Source organism: Lactuca sativa, chromosome 7 (genome assembly GCF_002870075.4).
Source record: "Lactuca sativa cultivar Salinas chromosome 7, Lsat_Salinas_v11, whole genome shotgun sequence".
Classification (NCBI taxonomy): Eukaryota; Viridiplantae; Streptophyta; class Magnoliopsida; order Asterales; family Asteraceae; genus Lactuca; species Lactuca sativa.
In genome coordinates this window covers 56732173-56755644 of record NC_056629.2, presented here as the reverse complement: position 1 = coordinate 56755644, position 23472 = coordinate 56732173, and the positions used below count along the sequence as shown (strand labels likewise).

The 23472-nt window shown below is 35.7% G+C and overlaps 2 protein-coding genes and 1 long non-coding RNA gene across 5 annotated transcripts; 1 reads left to right on the top strand and 2 right to left on the bottom strand.

The window, feature by feature from the left end:
* Window positions 1-398: 398 nt before the first annotated feature.
* Window positions 399-3270, top strand: LOC111883853 (glucan endo-1,3-beta-glucosidase 13). The gene is made up of 4 exons (XM_023880183.3): window positions 399-775; window positions 1016-2308; window positions 2818-2848; window positions 2980-3270. The coding sequence occupies exons 1-4, from the start codon at window positions 721-723 to the stop codon at window positions 3116-3118; spliced, it is 1518 nt and encodes a 505-aa protein (XP_023735951.1). The 5' UTR covers window positions 399-720; the 3' UTR covers window positions 3119-3270.
* A 4565-nt stretch (window positions 3271-7835) lies between these two features.
* On the bottom strand, window positions 7836-9491 carry LOC111883871 (profilin). The gene is made up of 4 exons (XM_023880199.3): window positions 9247-9491; window positions 8346-8483; window positions 8109-8252; window positions 7836-8007 (listed from the first exon to the last, which is right to left on the bottom strand). The coding sequence occupies exons 1-3, from the start codon at window positions 9367-9369 to the stop codon at window positions 8118-8120; spliced, it is 396 nt and encodes a 131-aa protein (XP_023735967.1). The 5' UTR covers window positions 9370-9491; the 3' UTR covers window positions 7836-8007; window positions 8109-8117.
* A 10594-nt stretch (window positions 9492-20085) lies between these two features.
* Window positions 20086-23426, bottom strand: LOC111883755 (uncharacterized). Of its 3 annotated transcripts, XR_002847521.3 has the most exons (8): window positions 23123-23426; window positions 22812-23040; window positions 22668-22709; window positions 22142-22268; window positions 21716-21875; window positions 21440-21500; window positions 20325-20496; window positions 20086-20250 (listed from the first exon to the last, which is right to left on the bottom strand). It is a non-coding gene; the product is annotated as an uncharacterized LOC111883755 (long non-coding RNA). The 3 variants fall into 3 exon arrangements; XR_002847522.3 differs by having other exon boundaries at window positions 21716-22268; window positions 23140-23426; XR_002847520.3 differs by having other exon boundaries at window positions 21716-22268; window positions 23123-23425.
* Between the last annotated feature and the right edge of the window lie 46 nt (window positions 23427-23472).

The following is a 23472-nucleotide window of genomic DNA, read 5'->3' as shown; positions in this document are numbered from 1 at the left end:
CCTCTACATATATTTACAATAAAAAAAATAAAATGTTACAAGATTGTTTTAGAAAGAAATTGATAAGGTTTTTATTTATAGTGAGCCTTTATATAACATTATAAAATCAAAAACTGAAATTTCTTTCCCTTCCCCAAAGGATGTTTATAATATGATTTGCAACTTCAAAAAATCCCTCCATGGATCTTTTGTCTCCATCTTTAAAAGATTGATCATGATGTTTTAAGTTTTTATTAAAAAAATATTATAGTCAATAATTAAAATTTGGTATATCTGTATTCGATTTTTATAAGCTGACAAATATATAAATTAAACGAGCATTACGTGGGGAACAGACATGCTTTTTCTGGGACAAATGCCGGAAACAAGACATTTCAATTGATTCCAATTTATAAAACCATTTGAAGTCCGATTCTTGATTTTATCTCACCAAAAAAAGAACTTGTAATCTATCGTTCGCTCGTACTGTTTGCTGACACAAATACACCAACACACTCATCCCTGGTACTTTCACTTCCTCTGTTTTGTCACCATTATCGTCTATCGAGCTCCGAAAAGCTTCAAACCCAGTGCGTATCTGTGTGTGAGAGAGAAATATAGACGTTACAACGTCTCAATAGAGGTTAAATTTATGTATTTGTAGAGACTACAGTTCAAACTTCAAAGGGTTTCGGTTTTCAAGCGAGTGAGAGAGCAGTGACATCGATATCTGGGTGTAGAATGGTAAGAGGGTTTAGATTGATCTTCGCGACTTCTCTGCTTCTCATGCTTCTGGGTATGTTTTCTTATGCACATTACTGTTTATGTACATGATTGATTTAAGTTGTTGTGGTGTTTTAAGCGTTTCGGATTCATTTTTGCTACTTCTGTTATGTTTCTGGTTATGTTTTCTTATGCACATTATGTGTTTGTGTTTATGTCTGTGCCAATTAAGCCTCTTTTGGAACAATGTGCTGTTTTGATTCGTATTTAGAATGCTAAGATTCTTCTTGTTTGTGTTTGTGTGATCTAAAAGGAATCTGCAATGGAAGCAAAATTGGGATTTGCTATGGAAGAAACGCCGACGATCTCCCGACACCGGATAAAGCCGTAGAACTCATCAAAAACCAAAACATCAATTCCGTCAGAATCTACGATTCCAACATTCAAGTCCTCAAAGCCTTCGCCAACACCGGAATCGATCTCATGATCGGAATCCCCAATTCCGACCTTCTCCCCTTCTCCCAATTCCAATCCAACGCCGACACCTGGCTAAAAAACAACATCCTCCCATACTACCCCGCCACCAAAATCACTTACATAACCGTCGGCGCCGAAGTCACCGAAGCCCCAAACAACGTCTCCGCCATGGTCGTCCCCGCCATGACAAACGTCTACACCGCCCTCCGGAAAGCCGGCTTACACCGCAAAATCAAAGTCTCCACCACTCATTCCCTCGGCGTTTTATCCCGATCCTACCCTCCATCCGCCGGCGCATTCAACAGCAAACACGCAGGTTTCCTAAAACCATTACTCGAATTTCTCGCAGAAAAGCAATCGCCTTTTTTAGTCAACACTTATCCATACTACGCATACCAAGATTCCTCCAACAACGTGTCATTAGACTACGCCCTTTTCGAATCATCCTCCGAAATCATCGACCCAAACACCGGTTTACTCTACACAAACATGTTCGACGCCCAAATCGATTCAATTTACTTCGCGTTGACCGGTCTAAACTTCAAAACAATCAAAATCACAGTAACCGAAACCGGTTGGCCTTCAAAAGGCTCCCCAAAAGAAACCGCCGCCACACCAGAAAACGCACAAACATACAACACAAATCTGATCCGCCACGTCATCAACAACACGGGTACGCCAGCTAAGCCAGGGGAGGCGGTTGATGTGTATGTGTTTTCATTGTTTAATGAAAACCGGAAACCAGGGTTGGAATCGGAACGGAATTGGGGATTGTATTATCCGGATCAAACAAGTGTTTATAATGTCGATTTTACGGGGAGGGGTAGTGTGGATGTGAATACGGGTGGGAATTTTACAAGTGGGAATGGAAATGGGAATGGGAATGGGAGTTTTTGGTGTGTGGCTTCGAGTAACGCGAGTGAGAAGGAATTGAGGGATGGATTGGATTGGGCGTGTGGGTCCGGGAATGTGGATTGCTCTCCGATTCAACCGAGTCAACCGTGTTTTCAACCGGATAGTTTAGTGTCACACGCGTCTTATGCTTTTAATACTTATTATCAACAAAACGGGGCTACGGACATTGCATGTAGCTTTGGAGGAACGGGTGTCAAAACCAACAAGAATCCAAGTAAGTTTTCTTAGGGCTATTTTTTATGATCAAGGGCATTTATGTCTTTTTGCATAGACGAGATCAGGAAAGAGACCATGATCTAGACCTATCTTGTTCCACCTTTTAATGTTTGGGGCGAAAAGTTGTAGGGTTATTTTTGATGATAAGGATGAGGAAGGGCATTTATGTCTTTTCGCACCCAGAGGAACTAGTCATTCATTGTCCTCTTTTGGTGGTTATTTGGACAATGGAGGACATTTATGTCTTTTTGCATAGACGAGAGATATATAACTGAGGAAGGGCATTTATGTCTTTTTGCACTCAAAAGAACTAGTCATTGTCCTCTTTTGGTGGTTATTTTGGACGATGGAGGACATTTATGTCTTTTTGTATAGACGAGAGATATATAACTAGGGCTAGTCGACAAAAAGAAAATCAAATTTTGTCCGACACAAATCTGTCTGTTCAATCCATGTCAAACACAGTAAAATAAATTATATAATTAACGTTGATTTTTGTGTGGACAGGTTACGACAGTTGCTTGTACATGACAGCCGGGTATGTAAAATCATCAAATCGCTATCAAACATCGATAATTTTTTGTTTTTTATTTACAACTTTATTTACACATCGGTTCTTTCTCTATTAAACACTGATATATAGCTTACCAGATTAAGTAACGTTTGCAGGGGTAAGAAAACGGCTGCAAGTAATGTGACCGCAAATGCGACTTCATGGGGGCAAAAAGGGTATTCGGTTCCTAGTCCTTATTATTATTATTGTCTACTTGTAATCCTTTTTGTGTTGACCAAATTAAGTGATGTCTAAATAGACATTGTGTTTGTGGTATGTATTGAGGAGATTCCCTAGTTTTGTATGATAAGGGGGTAGTAGAGGTAGTGTGGTGTATGGTTAAGTTAACCAAATGTTGTAAACATGTACTACTATCAAATGTATCAATGTCCATTTTGCCACGCCAACTATTTTCTGTATTTTGGTTGCTAGTATGATTTAATTGGATAAATTATAATTATGTTAGTATTGGAGTAATGTAAAACATATTTTAAATTTATTAAATTTGTTGATAGAAATTGTAGATCAAGGAGGGTGGATGGGGGGTCACATCTACAATTAATGGGATGCAAGATTTCTGTCGACTTGTATGTTGGCTAACAACTAGACTTGATAAATTAAGCATAATAGTATATTTTTTAATCTTACTAATTATTATACACAATGATAAGTTATGAAAGATTTCTGTTAGGATTTTACAGGAAAAACTTAGATTGATAGATTACTATTCTTGGGGTGTGTTCGGCGTCTAAGTTTTTAGGAGCTTCAACCTTTTAGTATTTAAGAAAAAAAATCGAAAAAAAGCTTCCCATTAGAAACATTTAGCTTTTAGATAGAACAAAAAAAAAGTTCAAATTCAAACTTTATAAATTTGTAAATTGACTTCATTCAAATTAAATAAAGTGTTTTAGATAAGTCATTTGATATGATTTTATATGTTTTAAAAGCCTCCAGTTTGTTTTTGCCGAATACTTATATACAAATAAAAACTACAGTTTTTGGTTAGTTTTGACGAACTTTATTTATTTGGTCATGCCAACCACAACTTTCTCATAAAACTTTAGGAATTGATGATAACAAGTTATTTTAAATAAATTCTTATTTTAGGTAGTATATTTTCCATAAATGATATCTGATGGTAATTTGTTTTGTTATCCCAAGTGAAACCATTTCTTCCAAATTCTAATGCTTTTCCATCTACTTTCGGATTTTGAAATGACCCAAAGTATATTGCCTATAATGAACAAAAAATAAATGGTTCTATGTTACATAATAAATACACCGCATAAGATAAAATGTTAGACCTAAAATATGTTGCTATTGTGTATAATCAAGCCTAATACAATTTTCCTTAGTCCTCAAAGAAAAAGAATAACCAGTTTAACGTTTGAAGAAGCCTTGTGAAAATTTGACATTTTCTTCGATTGACATCTGATGGTAATTTGTTTTGTTATCCCAAGTGAAACCATTTCTTCCAAATTCCAATGCATTTCAAGCTACTTTCGGATTTTCACTATCCATCGAATCCAACAAACTTGACCCTTTTCAGATTACGAGTCAAGATTCTCATTGTTTCAGCTTCATCCAACTTATTAGCCTAATTAGACATGAATTTTTCTTGGATTAAATACAACTTAATGGTCAAAATTTTCAGCCTTGAGCTCTTAGGCTTTTATTTACTGTATTAAAATATTTTTTAATCCACTTAATGACGGATTTTTTTTAATTGTTAAACTAACTTATTAGTTCTTAGTAAATGAATATGACAAGTTTTTAGAGAGTTATTTTCGGTATTGAAAATTGATAATTGTTACATGGAAAGACTTAAGTATCTCTTTTTAATAGACTTTGAGAGAGTCAGAAACATATACACCACACATATTCATGCAAGTCCGTTTTTTGGATCATAAAGGGAGCATAGCCATTTCGACAGAATAAAGAACTCTTGATTAGATTGTTGAATCCTTAAAGACAAGGGTTAGGACATTGCATTTGCAGCCTCGATATGTACCTATTTCATTCTGTAATATCCATATTTACCGATTTTGTTTGATAGTTTACTAAGTATTATTTTTTTACTGTTTTTGTAATAAGTTTGTTGAATTTATACTTCTTTAATAACAACATATATTTCCTACAATAATATCATAACAACCAATTTTACCTGCAAGCTCCGAAAACACTAGTTTGGAAAAGACATCTAAAAATCACAATGGTTGAGATATTTATAAAAACCTGGTTAACATCATGCTCTTGAACGTTGGATTTTTTTATTATTTTTTTCACTGTTGTAAAAATCTCGACTAGGTCTCGATTCATTTCCGATTAATCCCTAGGCGCTACTCGACCGATTATATTAATCTCCTCCTAGCCGATTAATCCTTTGACTCTAGCTCACTGACTAGTTAATGTCGAACGTTTTTTACAACCTTGATTTTTTTAACGACGAATATAATCTACTATTTAATTTCAATTATGTGCACAACGATGACTTGATTTTTTTAACGACGAATATAATCTGCTATTTAATTTCAATTATGTGCACAACGATGACTTGAACCCGCAACCTCAAGCAGAAGAGCAACACACCTGCTGCTACTGAGCTATAAATCTTTTGGTTCTTGAACGTTGGATATATTACAAAAGTTGAACCTTTAACAAAGTAGTATATAAAATTCAAATCCTCAAGGTTTTATTTAATTTAGTAAACCAGTCACATGAATCATCATTGGGTAATTCTAACACTATTCAACTGAAAGAAACCTAACTGCCTTCAAACTCTGAAAAAATAAGGCAATTTTAGAAGACGTTTGAACAAAAACAGTCTTTCATTCCTCCAACCTAAGGGAAAAACATCAAGTCAAATTGTTTGACATTTGCGTGAATCCAATGTCCTCTTGCCGACATATCATAGTAATATGATACCTTTTTATTTATTTATTTTATCATTTTACTAATTATGTTATTAAGGGTCGGACCGGTTCGGAACTGGAACCGGTTTTCGTATATTATAAAGAGTCGGGAACCGGACCGCTGGTTCTAGCGCCCGTTCCAGTTCCGGTCCCAGTTTTTCGGTTATTTTTCAAAATAGAACCGATTCAAAATATTATAGATGATATGTTATCTTCTGGAGCTTGTAAATGATTCAATATTTAACAAAATTATGATTTTTTACATTCTAAATTGAAGTACAAACACTAAATTACATGATGAAAAAAGAATCAAGTAATTTCAACTTCATATTTGTGAGTTATGGACATTTTAAAAGCGGGACAGATTTCAAAAAACAAATGCTGAAACAGAAAATACGCAACATTGATATGTTGTCTTCGGAGGTCTATAAATGATTCAATATCTAACCAAAATATGTGTTTTTATAGTTTAAAATTAAGTAATTCTGACGTCATATGAATGAGTTATGCTCATTTAAAAAAATATGACAGATTCAAAAAAAAAAAAAATGTTACGCAGCATCGATATTCTTTCTTTTGAGGCATGTGTCTGATTCAATATCTAACCAAAACATATGTTTGTACAGTAAAAAATGAACTACAAACTCCAAATTACATGTTGGAAAAAAGAATCAAATAATTCTGACTTCATATGAGTGAGTTATGCATATTTTAAAAAACGAAAAAAATGTCAAACCGGTTCCGATTTTTAGAACCGGGACCGGTTTTCATAAAAATTAAGAACCGGTAACCGGACCTTGTTACCAATTCCGGTTTCGGTTCCGGTTCGGTTCTAATGCTCATCCCTATCCACAACCAACCCCTTCCCTTTCGTCCCTCTTCTGGATCTGAAGTGAAACATAATTGATTTATCTATTTCTAATTACATTACATGTTTTTAGGGATGACAAAAAAACCCGAACCCGACGAGAAAACCCGAATCCCGAAGATTTTGGGGCGGGTCGGGTCACTCTTATCGGGTTTCGGGTCATTATCGGGTTTTTTGTTCGGGTTCGGGTCAAGGAGTGGGGTATGCATGCCCCGACCCGCCCCGACCCGAAAAATTATATATATATATATATATATATATATATATATATATATATATATATATATATATATATATATATATATATAAAATGAGATTTCATCCCTCTAACCCATTTCAGCCACCCGAAGACTCTAACCTTCAATCCCATCACGTATTCCCAATTTTTCACTATTGTGATGAATTTAGTTACGATATTAGACTTTAGTAATTTCTATTTGGTTCACTTATGTTAAGAACTTATTTGTATTTTAAGCATTTGTAAGGTTTTAATTTCTCAATTGTTTCATTGTAGTTTTCCTAATTTTTTTTTGCCACCATTTTCGGGTCGGGTTTCGGGTCTATATCGGGTTTCGGGTTTCGGGTCGGGTTCGGGGGATATTTTTAGCCCCGACGGGGCGCCCCGATAAGAAACCCGTCGGGTTTCAGGTCGGGTTCGGGGACAAATATAAATATCGGGTTCGGGTATGGGATATGCCGCCCCGCCCCGCCCCGAACCAGCCCCGTTGCCATTCCTACATGTTTTTGCCCATTTTCGAGTTTCGCATCATAGACAGTGCAATAGGCCCATATAAATGTAGGCCCACTTTAAAAGCCCAATACACTATATGCAATTTTCTTTATAAAAGAGATTCAAAAATAACTCAAAGACATCCAAAATAACTTCATCACTTTTTTCATAGTTCTTTGTTGAAGATTTACAGCAGACAATCAATAACGAAACTTAACACTTCAGACCTAAGATTTGGAACTATAGTTTATATTTAGCCTTAGATATAAAATTTTCTGGGTTTTCTTATTTGGTGTCAATAAAGATAGATTTGGAAGTTGATGCTAAGGTATGTTATATCTTTCCAAATGCAGATGGTTTGTTTAATGTTTATATCACCTTTTAAGACAAAGTATTTAACTAAATTGACTTGTGGAATGGTGAAAAAAATAATAATAAGGGGAATAAACTAATAAAAGCATAGAAAACAAACAAAAATATGAGATTATAATAATAGTACATTCAAAAAAAAAAAAAAAAAAAAAATCCACCAAAACAAGTATCACACTTAAATCATGATGAGGGTAACACCACTAGAAGTTTAATCAGTCTTCATATACTGTCACACCTTAGTTACTCACGTATCATTTCCCTCCTGTAATTACCATCGTTAGTCACATTAACAAAAAGCAATAATAATAATAAAATAAAAATAATCATCCTGAAGAAATTGAAATAATAAAAATTAAAACATACCAAAGCAATCTAGAAACCCTGATCCACAAGGTAATCACCAAGCCTTTCAACAATCAAGTTGCATTGACCTGGAGTCATTGGCTCATCATAGATCCCAATGATCAAAGCCATTCCGGTCTTCTTAATTGTAACCCCTCCTGGTCCCTGGAATCGGAATCAGAGTTGGAATCACAACCATTTAATAGAGACAAAAATTATGACCTAACATTTGTGACTCTATAAAAAAGATTTGATCACCTTTTTGCCTCGAATAACAACTCCTGATTCACCTTGAATCACCATATACTTGGTCCCACCAATGTGTAATCCAGTTGGAGCAAGTGTGCCAGGCTCATTGAAGTCATTGATGATACCAGTTACTTCCTCTGGCTTCACCTGTTTGTTTCATCATCCAAAGAGATAGATTATCAGTGATTCAGTTCAACAAACAAAGATCTGGAGTTAAAAAGGAAGAAATAAGCTTATGAATTGCACTCAAGATTCAAGAGTATTGGTTGATTTGGTAGACAAAAAGAAACAGTGAGTATTTTCTTTTTCATTAAAACTTACTCAGATCTAGAACCTTTATATCCTTCAGAGATCAATTGTTAAAGTCAGGTTTATATCTATCCATGGATCAGTGAATAAAAACTAGGTCCAAATTTAGTTATTCGAAAGCTCAAAAGAAGCTATCATGTACAAGTTGAGCAGTAGATTGCAAAGATCGACCATGTATGCCCTAACAGCAATGAACAACTTATAGTACTAGAAACTGAAACTACAAAGCGATTGCAGCCATCGCATCATGGATCGCGAAGCCAGATCAACAACTCAACTATTTGAAACAAATCGATTGAACTCGAAAAACTCGACGAATCTGAATGAAAGGACTTGAAACTTCAGAAATCGACACTATAAAACGATTGTAACCAACGCATCAACGATCGGTAAATCAGATAAATGAATTAGCCGCTCAAAACACAACGATTAAACACGGAAAACTCAACAAATCTAAATTCAGATTTAGGCAGTATCGATATGGATCAGATCCGCATAGTTTTTGTGATCGAGCAAATCAATTGAAGTAAAACTTATGTAATGAGCAAATGAATTGAAGAATAATGAAAATTATACATAAATTGGTGGATTGGAAATGAACCTGAGGGAAATTGGCGGATTGAGCCCAGATGCTGCCGTCATGGCCGAGGATAGCGGCAGCAGAGAGGTGGTTGCCTTCGATCTCGCACATCAAGTGGTCATCGACGTAAGCTTGCCACGACATGTTATCCGATTATCTCTCGATCTCTCTCGGTCGACTTCCGAATTTTTCTGTCGTTGAATGCGCTTCAGCAGAAATCGTTGGGACGGAGATAAATAATTAAATATAGCGTGGAAACAACGAAAATGTGGTGTGCAATTATGAATTTCCACATAAAAGCTGATCACCACCTATTGTGAATTGACATTCATACCCCTACCTTTTGATCGTTTATTTTTGAAAATTTTACAAAAATAGCCTATTTATTTATGACTTAGCAAAAATGGCAAAAAGTTACGATTTATCCAAAAATAGCCAACGAAAACAAAAAATCCAAAAATAGCCAACGAAAACATAGATGAGTCAAAAAATCTTAGATGACATATAGCTATCTACGGTTTTTTATCAAGTCGTCTGCAAATATACAAGTCATTGATGCACCATCTATGCATTAAAGACATGTACCATTACAGATGGTCATGTCATCTACGGTTTCGTTTTTTTTTATTTTGATTTTCGAAAAGTGCTTATACATTACTTCTAAATTTCAATGTATGATACAAAACTATCTATAAGATCACTCAAAATATTTATTTTTGGAACTTCTTCTTTCCGTCATCAAAGAAAGAATTCTCGTATCCTTAATGTGAAAAATGAGTTAGATTTTTTTAGGGTTTAAATATATTGGATTAGTGGACCAAGAAATGCGCACGTAGGCCATGATACTGCAACCCATGTGATGAAACCGTCGACAAGTTACCATGTCAAATGACAAAACCGCAGACGAGTTGATGAAACCACATATAAGTTAACGAAACTGTAGACGTTTTAGTTTCATCTATGGTTCTGATGACTATTTTTGGCTAAGTCATTAAAAAACTATGTTATTTTTCTAATTTTCTCTTTATTTTGATAAAATTACACAATTGGTTCGTTTGGTTCATGAGAACTAGCATGATGATAACAAATATTAAAACGTCTGGTGGTTTTATTTTCTTGCATAGTTGTCATTGTAGGTTTATTTTTTTTCAAAATTGACATGAAGTTACTCCTTTACCCTAATTTGATTATTTATTAATTTTTATTTCTTATTAATTTTACAATAAACTAATATTCATTAAAAATAACTCCGTCTCAGCCTCACCCTAACCCTAAAAGATACCACCTTTCCCTATTTCTCTCTAAATAAATTTATCTTTTCCTCCTCTTTCTCTGTAAAAAAACCTATCTGTAACACCCCGATGTCAAGAAAATTTCAATTTCAACCCTATGTTTGAATAATACTGCATTTTGGCCCTTAGGTTTGAGGAAAGTTACTAGATTGGCCCACAGTGGCAATATAATAATTTTGAACAGGATTCGTATGTTGAGCGCACGTTGTGTATGTTAGGCATACACCTTGTACGCGGGCGTACGTGAAGAAAGTGCAAACCCTAATTTTTAGGGTTTGTTCCATACATAAACACCATTATAGCCTCAATTCTCATTAATTCATCAGTCTCCCTATGTGAAAAACGACCCCAAGCAAAACCTAAGTGAGAAAAGTGCATTTGAGCCCATTGGAGTGTTTTGGATGTGTTCTTGAAGAAGAAGAAGGTAGTGAGAAGAGCTTGGAGCTTGGAAACATATTGGATCTGAGATTATCTTCTTGTTAAATCTTATAGATTTAGACATTTCTTCCTTTAAGACACTTTTTGTCCAAAATATGGTGATTCTTGAGCATGACATGTTCTTGACCCAATAAGTCGTCCTTTCAGACCTTCGGAGGGGTCTTAAGTCATAAAAATGTGGTCTTGATGGTTAGTTTTGCTCCATGCATGCTATAGAAGGTCTTAATGTATTAAGATGTTGAGATTTTGTGTATTAAGCACTTAATGGGCATGCAATGTCATAAAGTTGGAAATTTTATGACTCTTGAGGGTATTTTGGCTTTGGATCTGACTTGGGACGTAAAAATTTGGAGTATTAAGCTCTTAATAGGGAAAAGGGTTGAACATGGCGCGTACGCTAGGCGTACCAAGTGATATGTTGAGCATATGCAGTTAGTGTCCCATAGTTTGGTCTACCACCGAGTACACCCCACATACAGAGGAGTACGCCTAACATACTTGACTGGGTCGACTCGGTCGGGTTGGCTCGACTGGGTGACTCGACTAGGTGTTGACTTGACTTGTGACCGTTGACCAAGTTTGACCAAGGGCATTTTGGGGAAAATATTATTAATGGATAATGTTTTGAAATTTAGGATTTGGGTTGACCCGATGTGACATCCCCAAAATCACGGCCAGAAAAGACCGGTTTGTTTATGCTTTGTTTAAAAATCAGAGTAACATTTCAAATAAAAGTGTTGCGGAATTTGTCCCAAAACAAAATATGATAAAAATTTATCAAAAGCATTTCCATAGAAATGTATTTCATTAAAAGACTTGGGATGTCATGTTCGTACAGATTAAAAGCATAAACAGTACAATATAAGCCTTACTACATTATTTCATATCTACAGGCCTATATCCGTAATCCCTCGTCCAAACATCATAACTATGCTCAAGCGCCACTACCTGTAATACATAAAACTGAGTGGGTCAGGCTTGGGAGCCTGGTGAGCACATAGGGTTTTCAACCCACAATAAATAAGTTTATTAACTTCATTAAATTAAACAAACCCGATTACCCGTTCCCGTTATCCTCACATTACGTCCCTAAGCATCTATCATAAGGGACCTATCCTAAGGATTATCATCGGGACGGACACTACTGCTAAGGGGATTCCTTAGCAATAAATGTCCTTAAGGCAACCATGTGGGGGATGAAGTACATCTGGTGAGCACACAGTTCAAATAAACACACAGTTCGAATAAACACCTATACGTTGCGAGCTTGCTAGTGTTCCATTGGACTGTCTAGAATAGTCCGTGGTCATCATCTATAGTCTGCTAGATGACTGGATCATCAATAACATCTATAACGAGGCCTCTCATCGTTTTATCTTGTCACACAGCAACTATTACATCTACCCATGTTTTACCCAACACATTTTGTAGATATAAAATACATATACAGTTTAAATCATTGAAAACATGTATAAAACGTTCATCCAGCATAGATAGCAAGTATTCAGATAATATGCACACATAGCACGTAATTTATATAAAATGCTTCATATCTATGTGTAAGCTGAAAGTAACTATGCACTCACTTGTTAAAGTGATGATTCCAAAATCGGGCAGCGCTTGCTTCTAACGATTCTATTTTCCTTCGACGAAACCTAGCATTATTATCGCTAAATTTTAGTTTAATATTTACCGTGACCAACTATTAGTCTTAGTATTATTATTATTATTATTATTATTATTATTATTATTATTATTATTATTATTATATAAGCGTTAAACAATATTTTCCAACCATTATGTACAGACAGGGGCCAGACATAAAACACCGGAGGGCAGGACCATTTTGGCATATAACACTTCTGAAATCCAACAACCCTATGCGGCCCTTTAAACCAGATTCCCCGTACCGCGAGTAGTTAAAAAAAATATTATAACGACACTTATATAAGTTATAATAATAGCTCAAATATTTATTATAAGTTCATAATAACAATATTAATTTTAAATATAAGCTATATTAAAATAAGGTAAGCATAACTTACTTACAAGGGGGTTTTAGCTAGGAGTCGGGCTCTGCAGGGGCAGAACTTCGTCGCTGAATCTTTCTAAGAAAGATACGTGTAACGCTTCAGCGCTCACCTTACTATACTAAACTACAGAAAGAGAAGTCGAATCACGAGGGACCGAAATGCTCGGGGGATAAGCAGAGAAAAACTCTTGAATCAAGAGAATAGTGCAAGAAATATCAGAGCCCAAGACTCTTATTTATACTAATTGAATTTTCAAAAACTACCCTCCATAATTACTTAATGACCTTTTAGTTATATAAACAACTAAATACCCCTCTATAATACTATTTTAAATGGATTTAATGATATTTGTACTAAACTAACGTCGAAAGAACTCAACATTAGTCTTATAATGACCGCATCGTCGATACCTTTCTAATGATATATACATATGTATATATATGTGTACGTATACATGATTTATACTTTATTTTAATATGTAAATATGCTATTATAATTTGTAACTCGTTCATACGAACTCCGTTTTTGACGTTCTTTATATCCACGCGTAGGTGGAGACGTACTCTACAACTTTCGTTTAGACTCCGTCGGCTAATCTTGACTTTAGCTTTGAAGTTATATTTTTAACAGGCCGGGACATGATTGGTCCATTAAAATCTCATAACTTCTTTATTCGATGTCCATTTTCGTCTGTCTTTTTATCGTTACGCTACTAATAACGAGATCTTCGATTCTCGTTTAGGTTGTGTCGGCTAAAAATCACTCGATCTAATATTCGAATTTCGGGCTGTACACTGCTATTCCGAAACTTCGAAAAATCATAACTTCTTCATACGAAGTCAGATTTGGGCGTTCTTTTTATCGATGTTCTTAGTTTAACATATTCTATGACTTTAGTTTAGATCGCTAAGGCTAAATCTCGCTCTATCTTAAATTCACTATTTACGCTTCCCGGTATCGTGTCGGTTCTGTCGCAAAACTTCGACGGGTCATAACTTCTTCGTTATAACTCGGATTTCGGCGTTCCTTATATGTACGGAAACCTTGAGACATATTCTACAACTTTATGTAGAGATATCGGGCTAATCTCACACTTTAATTTTGACGCTTATTTTTATTCTCTATTAATTATACATTTATAATTAAATAATAAACACATAACATACATAATTCACATAATACTCAAATATTTCATTTTTATTATTTCAAAAAGAGTTACAATAGTTGACCTAGACTATTACATTGACAAAAATGCTTAGCCGTGAAACCCGGGCGTTACAATTAGGTGGGTTAGACCTGATCCCACATCGGCTTGGAAGGAGAACTAAACACTCCTTATAAGGGTGTGGATACCTTCCTTGTCACAACGCGTTTTAAAGCCGTGAGGACAACAGATCCCATAAGAACTCTGCAGTTAAGTGTGCTCGGGCGGGAGTAGTACCGGGATGGGTGACCCCGTGGGAAGTCCTCGTGCTGAGTGGCCCAAAGCGGACAATATTGTGATACGTGCCAGAGGGGGATGTTACAAATGGTATCAGAGCTAGGGCACGGGTCGATGTGTTCGACGGGGACGTCGAACCCTATAATGGGGGGTGAAGGTGGGTTAGACCTGATCCCACATCGGCTTGGAAGGAGAACTAAACACTCCTTATAAGGGTGTGGATACCTTCCTTGTCACAACGCGTTTGAAAGCCGTGAGGGCAGCAGATCCCATAAGAACTCTACAGTTAAGCGTGCTCGGGCGGGAGTAGTACCGGGATGGGTGACCCCCTTACGTGCCAGAGGGGGATGTTTTAAAGCCGTGAGGACAACAGATCCCATAAGAACTCTGCAGTTAAGCGTGCTCGGGCGGGAGTAGTACCGGGATGGGTGACCCCCTGGGAAGTCCTCGTGCTGAGTGGCCCAAAGCGGACAATATTGTGATACGTGCCAGAGGGGGATGTTACAAATGGTATCAGAGCTAGGGCACGGGTCGATGTGTTCGACGGGGACGTCGAACCCTATAATGGGGGGTGAAGGTGGGTTAGACCTGATCCCACATCGGCTTGGAAGGAGAACTAAACACTCCTTATAAGGGTGTGGATACCTTCCTTGTCACAACGCGTTTGAAAGCCGTGAGGGCAGCAGATCCCATAAGAACTCTGCAGTTAAGCGTGCTCGGGCGGGAGTAGTACCGGGATGGGTGACCCCCTTACGTGCCAGAGGGGGATGTTACACCCGATATTTGGGAGTAGAGTATTGATAAGCTATTCGTCAGATTGTGAGGTGAGTTTTTCTCATTGTACTTACGGGTCGAAGGCACCAAGACCGACCTATTGGATTGATATCCTGCTATACCTTGATCTATGATATGTTGAGTATGAGATAGATCTGTATGATTATATGATAGTTGTTGATATGCATAAACCGGTATATATGTAGCACTACCTGTGATTTATGGCTGCATGATTGTTTGTTTGTTGAATATGTTTGTTTTTTGTTATATGTTGACATATTGTGTTGGGTTGAGACTTTACTGCTATGTGGGTGAGTCAACAGACCAGGGGTATTCCAGTCCGATAACTGAGTGGAGCTGAGGGTATTCTAGTCTGATGACTGAATGCACCCGTTGTATATTGGTATTCCAGTCTGATGATTGAGTGGACCTGTTGTATGTTGGCATTCCAGTTCGATGACAAATTGGGCCAGGGCTAATCCAGCCTGACGACTGTAGACCTGTGGGTACTCCAGTCCGATGACTGATTGGACCCATAATGCTTGTTTGTATATGATATGTGCATTGTGTGGTGGTACTTTGGGGAACTCACTGTCACACCCCAAAACCGGAACGGCGGAAACGTTCTAGGGTGGATGACGTCATGTCAAGTATCACAACACATGCATTATAGTAATCAAAGTACAACAAAACATTGCATTATTAGTAATAGTTTTACATGGTTTACATTACAATACATCAAAGTAATACAAGTAAATATAAGTAAGTACAACATGGTACTAAGCTATCTTCATCAACAGCTTCGGGGATGTACCTGTCTAATGCTGACCTGAGAATACAAGTTATTTGAAAAGCGAGTATCAACATTTTTACAAATGCTGGTGAGTTCATAAGCATTTAGTGACATTTTATTCAAATAACTTTATATAAGTAGTAGTTTTCAAGTATACAGTGAAATAGTGTCCTTTCCAGAAAATCCTATATTTTCTATTTAAAATGCAGTCCTCTACCAAGACTGGTTAGAGTTATGTGGTAAAAAGTAGTTTTCCCTTATACATTTTCATTTTCAAAATACGTGATTTGCTTTTTAAGAAAGTCCGAGAATATCAGGGAAAATAACATATGCCTCAGCAGTGAGGACTGCTGACTAAGGCAAAAGGAATCATAGACTCCAGGAGAGTATCGAATGAACGACACGCCTGACTCAGTCTAACAGAAAGACACACAGACCCCAGGCGGTACCAAATGGAAGGTACAGCTAGTAAGGTTTAAAATAGTGAACACAGACCCCAGACAGTATCAACTGAATGATACGTCTAGCAAGGTCTAAAACAGTGTGACTCCGAGAGTGGGTTCCAGCATACAGTGTAAATTGCTGGCGAAAAACCATTACCTTAAGGCCATGAATTATAAGGTAACCTGGGATACTCGTAACCATACTAACCGACACTAGAGTACCTGACGCCCTACAAGCGTCTAGAGAATATGGCATTTGTCACCCCTTGGCTTGGTAGGCCGTGGACTGTAGCTAGCAGTCAGGGTGCGGGGGTGTCAATCCCGTATAGATCTATACACACAATGTCCGCTCTCCCTATAGGAGACTCTGGTTACCAACTAGACGACGGAGAAGGCCGTGTCCCGAAGATGCATCCCAAATAGTAGGTAGTGTGTTTCCAATACAGTGTTGAACTAGGGGTAGAGACTCATAACTGAACTGACTAAAGTAAACCCATATGTCTATGCTTGTGTACATAATATATAACTAATGAATCAAACGACCTTCAGATGGACATCCGATCCCACCAGACCACATCTCAACGAAGAAAAGGAAATAGGGCGGACCAGCCTTCCTAAGTCCTTCAATCATTACTTATATGCATCTAAACAAGCACAGGCATACATCTAACTACGCTTGAGTGTGTAACAAGTGGAATCATATCGTGAAGTATAACCGAATCGTATGGAATAACCGGATCGTGAAGTATACGTGTACAGTGTGGATTAATCGTATCGTGATAAATAACCGAACAGTGTGAAATAACCAAATCGTGATGTATAACCGTACAGTGTGGAATAACCAGATCGTGAAGTATAAGCGTTAACTGATATAAGTGTATCACGAAGTGGAAGTGACAACAAGTGAAGTAAGAGCGTCTAACATGTATAAGCTATCACAAGTATAAGCGAAGTATAGGTAATAACAGGTATAAACGCATCACAAAGTGAAAGCGTTATCAAGTAGGAACTTTAACTAAGAAGGAGTATTAAAACATGGAAGAAAACCTTTATTCTTGAGAAAATCACGACAGGGTATTCTGTTGTAAAATAAGTTTGAAAACCTTTGGAAATCCTTTGGAAAACTCTCATAAATCAGTTTTAAATGAAACATTGATAAAGCAATATAAGTAAGAGATCTGAATAAGTGGAAACATTTTAGAAAGCCATTTATAGCATCATACTCGGTAAAACAGTTAACAGTGTGGTAAATCCTTGTGCATGCGGGTTATCAATCACATGTGATTGATATGATAACTGGCATGTTTAACTTGTATTCCCCCTATAAAACATGTAAAAACATTTAAAAGGTTTATTCAGGGGTATGAACTCACCTGATGTAAGTGGATCCGACAAAGGTGCCGGTTGGGTGCTCGGTGTCAAGTAAAGACTTGGACACACTTAGTGACCTATTTAACATATGATAACATATGTTCACATACAATTAATACATTTAATACTAATTAAACAAGTATACGCTTCCTAAGTGCGAAAACACTTTTAATTAAGCGTTAGGGGTGTCCCGAGTAACTTTTAAGGGTGTGTAATGATGCGTGGGACTTGGGAATTGAGTTTACTCTTCTCCTTAGGGAGTTTTCGGCCTTAAACACCCCATACCCATGAGTTTACGGCCGTAAACTCATGGAGGAGGTTTTTGAGTGTTAAATGGCTTACTACAAATTAAGGGATGATGCTAGGTTTTGTTCTTGGGCAATAGAAAGGGACTAATTCAAACATATGGGTTATTTGATGAGTTCACGGCAGTAAACTATGAGTTTACGGCCGTAAACTCTCACCCACACAATCATAAATTGTTTTGAAGGGAAAAGGTAAAGCATAATTGGTTCAACTCATTTTTACAAGTCATGGGGTGAGTTTGGGGCACCTTTTAACCCCTTTGTAGGAGTTTACGGCCCAGGTACCCTTCCATGAGGGGTTTACGGCCGTAAGCTCCTTATGGAGTTGTTTTAATTAAGTTTAAAGTCCCAACTTGTTGGTGGTTGATTCTAGGATTTAATCCAAGGCCATTGGGGGTGTTGAGGGCATTTCTAACACTCAAACATGAGTTTACTCCCCATGAAGAGGAGTTTACGGCCCAAGCATGTTCTTGGGCAGTAAACTCATGTTTACTCTTCAAAAACTCGTTTCAAGGTGTTCTAAGACCGAATATGTAAGCCTAAAAGTCATATCTAAGCCTTAGGGGCAATTTGGAGGGGTTTTGGGGCTTAAAAACCCCATTAAATGGTGTTTACGGTCCAAAAGTGTTATTGGGCCGTAAACACATGATTTTGTCCCTATTTTATGTTTTAAACTCGAATTTGTAGGCTAGATAAGTTATACAACGAGTTAGGATAGTTTACCTACTCGTTTGGGGCTCGAAACGGACGATTTTTAGCTCGAATTTAAGTTGTAGAGAGAGAGAGTGGGGAGAGTGTAAAAAGTCTCTAATGGACTCCACTCACCCTTATATAGGGGTTGAAGTTGGGGCTCAGTGGGATTCTACCCGATACTGCCGTTATACGGGGCTTTTGGTCGCACCCGATTTAGTGGTCGTAATAATAAAAACTAACTTTTTCTAAATTAGTATGGAAATGTAATTTAAGTGTTTTCTTTTACTTTATTACGACTATCACGAAATAAAACATAAATAAATAAAACATTTATTTATATGACGACCTCTTATTAACGGAACTTTTATACAGTGGAATATTCCGTTAACGGTAACGGGGTAATGTAACGGAATAACTTTGGGTTGTCACACTCACTAAGCTTTGACTTATAGTTTTTGGTTATGGTTTCAGACACTTAAGAGGATCGTGGCAAGGCTACATATATTTTAATAAAAAAAATCAATGTTTAACAAACCATAGCAAAAAAAACATGAGATTAATTATTGCATTAGGACGCTATGTCACAATCAAAACTTCACTAGATTCCATATATCTCACATGTTTTTGGATGATTTATAAAGAATTATTTTTGTTAACATAAAAGACAATATTTTTATATATTAGTTCCACAAAATACATAAAATACTTTATCAAATAATTCAATGTTTTATTCAAACTTGGATGTGCACTTCAGTTCTTCCTCGGTCTCTCAAATCCAAAATTAACCATACCTCCATCTATAGAGAATCATTCTGAGTTTGTTGAAAACCATTGACGTGAGAATGAAATTGATGAATCTTTGAGACCTTTTGAGAGCAAAAGAGGTGAGAAGGATGAAAATATTCAATCGATGTTAAAGCTTTTTCTTGTGGAATAATGAAATTGAAAGACAGAGGCAGTAGAAGATTTGTGGAAAGCATCTATCGGTGTGAATGGGGCAAGCGGATGAGTATATATATATATATATATATATATATATATATATATATATATATATATATATATATATATATATATATATATATATATATATATATAACTAGCCGTTTACCCGCGCTAAGCGCTGGGCGGAAAAGAGTTTCTTTCGGAAGATAGTTTTAATGTGATGATTAGTTTCCTTTAGACGTGGGCTTTTCATTGCGGCCTTTTAGTAGACTATTTTCTGTCGAATACTTCATTTCAACGGATAGTTTCTTGCTGGCGGCATAGTCATACAATACGACAATAGTTGAGTCTACATTTGGAATTTCATCTAATAGTTCATACTTGATTTTACAATATATAAGTAACAGCAATCTGCAATCATGTAGTTTTGTATATTTATAACATGTCCAATATATAAAATACATCAATCTGCAATCATGTTGTTTCATCTATTAGCCCTGCATTAAACATCAAATGAGCATCTAAGATACATATTTGAAGAAATTGTAAAATAATAAGTTGTTGATTGTACCTTGTTAGTCACATAAAACTTCTTTGTACACAACGTTTGATGTGTAGATTCCATCATTATCAAACGTTTTTTTCCGGCTTTACTAATACATTGATATTGACACGTGATATTCCTTTGGACAACGCCACATAAAGTTGGCCATGTGAGAATATCGATTCTGGTAGATAAACACCTACATTTGGAATTCTTTGTCCTTAAGCTTTATTGATTGTCATAGACAAAGTAAGTTGTATTGGAAACAAAATAAATATATATAAAAGGAATATAGAGTTGACAGCAGAAACAATAATGGCTGGGATCTCACATTCAAGCTTTTGTGAAATAGTTTATATGTGATATTTTGGTAGACTTTATTTGGTTTGTGTATATAGTTCCCCTATCCATAGTACGAGTATATATTTTTATTTTTTGAAACTTTTTGTTTTACATATTTCAAGTTAGGATTTAATCTAAAAACATTAATTTTTCCAGTAGTTTGTATCTTAGATTAAAAAATAACATATAAAATAATATTATACTTTTATAACATCAATATATATTTTAACTTGTCCTTGAAATGACCAAAACTTTAAAATTATATGGTAATCTTTTGAAATATTACACTGTATATTAAATATATATTAAGCTAAATTTGAAAAATATAAATCTATTTTATAATATGAATCTATTCAAATAATTAGATAAAGACCATATATGTTGGTCCATTATTCCAACACCAAACGCCTTTTCTCATTTATATATTACAATTTAATCATCAATTTATATTTATAACATTTATAATTAATGCGATTAGTATATAATATTTATATCACCAATTTATTTTTGGAGGCCACTTTCTTTTTCAAATATGAGATAATATTGCAATTTGTAACAATAGGCTTTTTTTGGTTTAAATCTATTTTTCTGGAATGTTTAAATAATTAAATATAACGTTTTTTTATTATTAATATATCAAATTAATTAATAATTATTAACTTAGACAGATTTTAACTTGCTATTAGTTTATGTATTGTACATAGCAAACGAAAAGGCGACAAAGAAATTTTCAAAAATACCCTTGGGATTTCATTTTTATAATCAAATGCTGAAAAAAAAATATTTAAAATGGAGCGTACCTGGAGTAATGAAACTGCAATCATTGGGATCCATTTAAACCTCTTAAACCTCTAAACATATCTGTGCATGAAAAAAAAATGTATTTCATTAATTTGGAGTAAATATTTTAAACAGCAAAATGAATGGGGACCTTGTACGTAATTTACTTTTTGCACTTTTACAAGAACATTGCTTTTTTATTTTTACTTTAAAGTTTGGGGGATGAAAAATGAGTCAATATATTTAATGATCATATTTGATTGGTTCACCAATAAGTAGAATGAATAAATGCATACCGTATCAGGATCCATTATTATCAGGTAAGATGACTAATAGAAGCTCCAATTCATTTCCTTTTAGCCTGTTCACCGAGACATGATAAACATGCCTTAGTGCTTTCTCAACATGCTCAAGCTTGGCTGTATAAATTGATATCACCGGGTCTGGATTGAATTCCTATAGAACAATTAGGGTAAAATAATCCTCTGCTTATTTATGAGTGTGAGTGAAGAAAGACTAATAATACAAGTTTGACCGAATAAAATATAAAAGGGAAAAATACAGAAAGTTACCCTCACCATTTTATCGATTTAGCCACTTAGTAATTAATCCATTATACTTTTTAGACAAACTTTAAAAAAAAAAAAAAAAACTTTTCTTGATTACCAGGTTTTGAAAAAAAAGAAAAAATGCATCTCAATCTCTCAACACACATCACCTACTTTCACCATTATATCTATCTCGCCACATAAGTATTATTTTAATGATTATTGTCATAATAGTTGAAGTTCAGGCAATATGTTGACAAAAACCACTTGAAAACCAGACTTTTCTTCCTTCTTGCTCCAACTGCATTATTCCAAAACAAGATTTAACAATCAGTATCATGTTTAAAGCTTCTAACAAGAGAAAATAAACCATTGTAAAGACTCAAATATCAATAGCATTACATTGCATTCATAAATCAATAATTATCATTGCACAAGAATCAGAAAACAAGGGTTCTTATAATTAACTCAGCTCTAGACTATTGATAGATGAAAAGCACATATTCAAAATCCAAATTCATGACCATACGAATATGATAGTTACATTTTTATTTGTAAGACATAGAAAGAATTAAACTTTTGTAAGATTCATACAAAGATATAATGCACAATAAAAGGTTTAATCGATCTTTCTACGTATATCCTAATAATCAAAGAAACAAAAAAAAAAAAATTGAAAGCAAAATGATCATTATAATACCTTAAATGTTGCTTGGGTACATGAACACTCTGACCCTTGACCCTGAAAAGCAGAAACAATAACACAGATTGAGATGATTTCTTAACACGCAGAGCTAAAAAACAATATTATGCAACAAAAATGTCAATCGCTAGTGATAATTACCATGGATTTAGGAAGGAGATTGGAAGTGATCGTAGCAAGAACAATACGGGTGTTCACATGAGGGCTGGTAACTTTCCCCCAAATGCACCGCTAGTGTGATCCGTTCTTCTTGACCTTGGCTTTGTAGACGTACGTCATACGTTTCCCTTGATACCATGATACCTCCTCTTTCGTGTTCACTCCTTCGATTTGAACCAACGATGTGTTCGAGTACTGGTTCAATTTCCACCTAACCAAAATCATTAATAACAACAATAAACCCTCAATTTCCAAACTTGATTTTAATCAAAAAGAAAGCAAAGCAGTCGCACGCAGGTAGGTTGCAGACTTCGATCGTCGTCGGCTTCGTCTTCCCGCATCTCCATCGGCGACGTGTCAACGCTCGTTATACCCGGTAACTTCCAGAACACCTGCAAAAGAGTTACAATAGAAGAATAGATTAACAGAATTTAGGGAGATTGTACAGAAATCTTGAAAGTCCTAAACCCAGAGAAGAAATGGAGGCGACGTCTTTAGAAGGTTGTGGCCATGTGGTGGCAGTGATTAGTGGTTTGATGACGGCTGTTGTTTGTAGAGGAGATTAGGGTAACATCGGAGATACGGTATTACCGTGTACTACGTATACGATGTCATTAAGCTTAATATTGTTGTACGCTTAATA

Bases quoted from the DNA above. Each gene is read 5' to 3' on its own strand.
- LOC111883853 (XM_023880183.3), top strand. From the start codon at position 721: ATGGTAAGAGGGTTTAGATTGATCTTCGCGACTTCTCTGCTTCTCATG. The intron at 2,309-2,817 runs GTAAGTTTTCTT...TTGTGTGGACAG, and splicing joins CAAAACCAACAAGAATCCAA to GTTACGACAGTTGCTTGTAC. The intron at 2,849-2,979 runs GTATGTAAAATC...TAACGTTTGCAG, and splicing joins TGCTTGTACATGACAGCCGG to GGGTAAGAAAACGGCTGCAA.
- LOC111883871 (XM_023880199.3), bottom strand. From the start codon at position 9,369: ATGTCGTGGCAAGCTTACGTCGATGACCACTTGATGTGCGAGATCGAA. The intron at 8,484-9,246 runs GTTCATTTCCAA...TGAAACAAACAG, and splicing joins AATCCGCCAATTTCCCTCAG to GTGAAGCCAGAGGAAGTAAC. The intron at 8,253-8,345 runs GTGATCAAATCT...TTCCGATTCCAG, and splicing joins TTGTTATTCGAGGCAAAAAG to GGACCAGGAGGGGTTACAAT.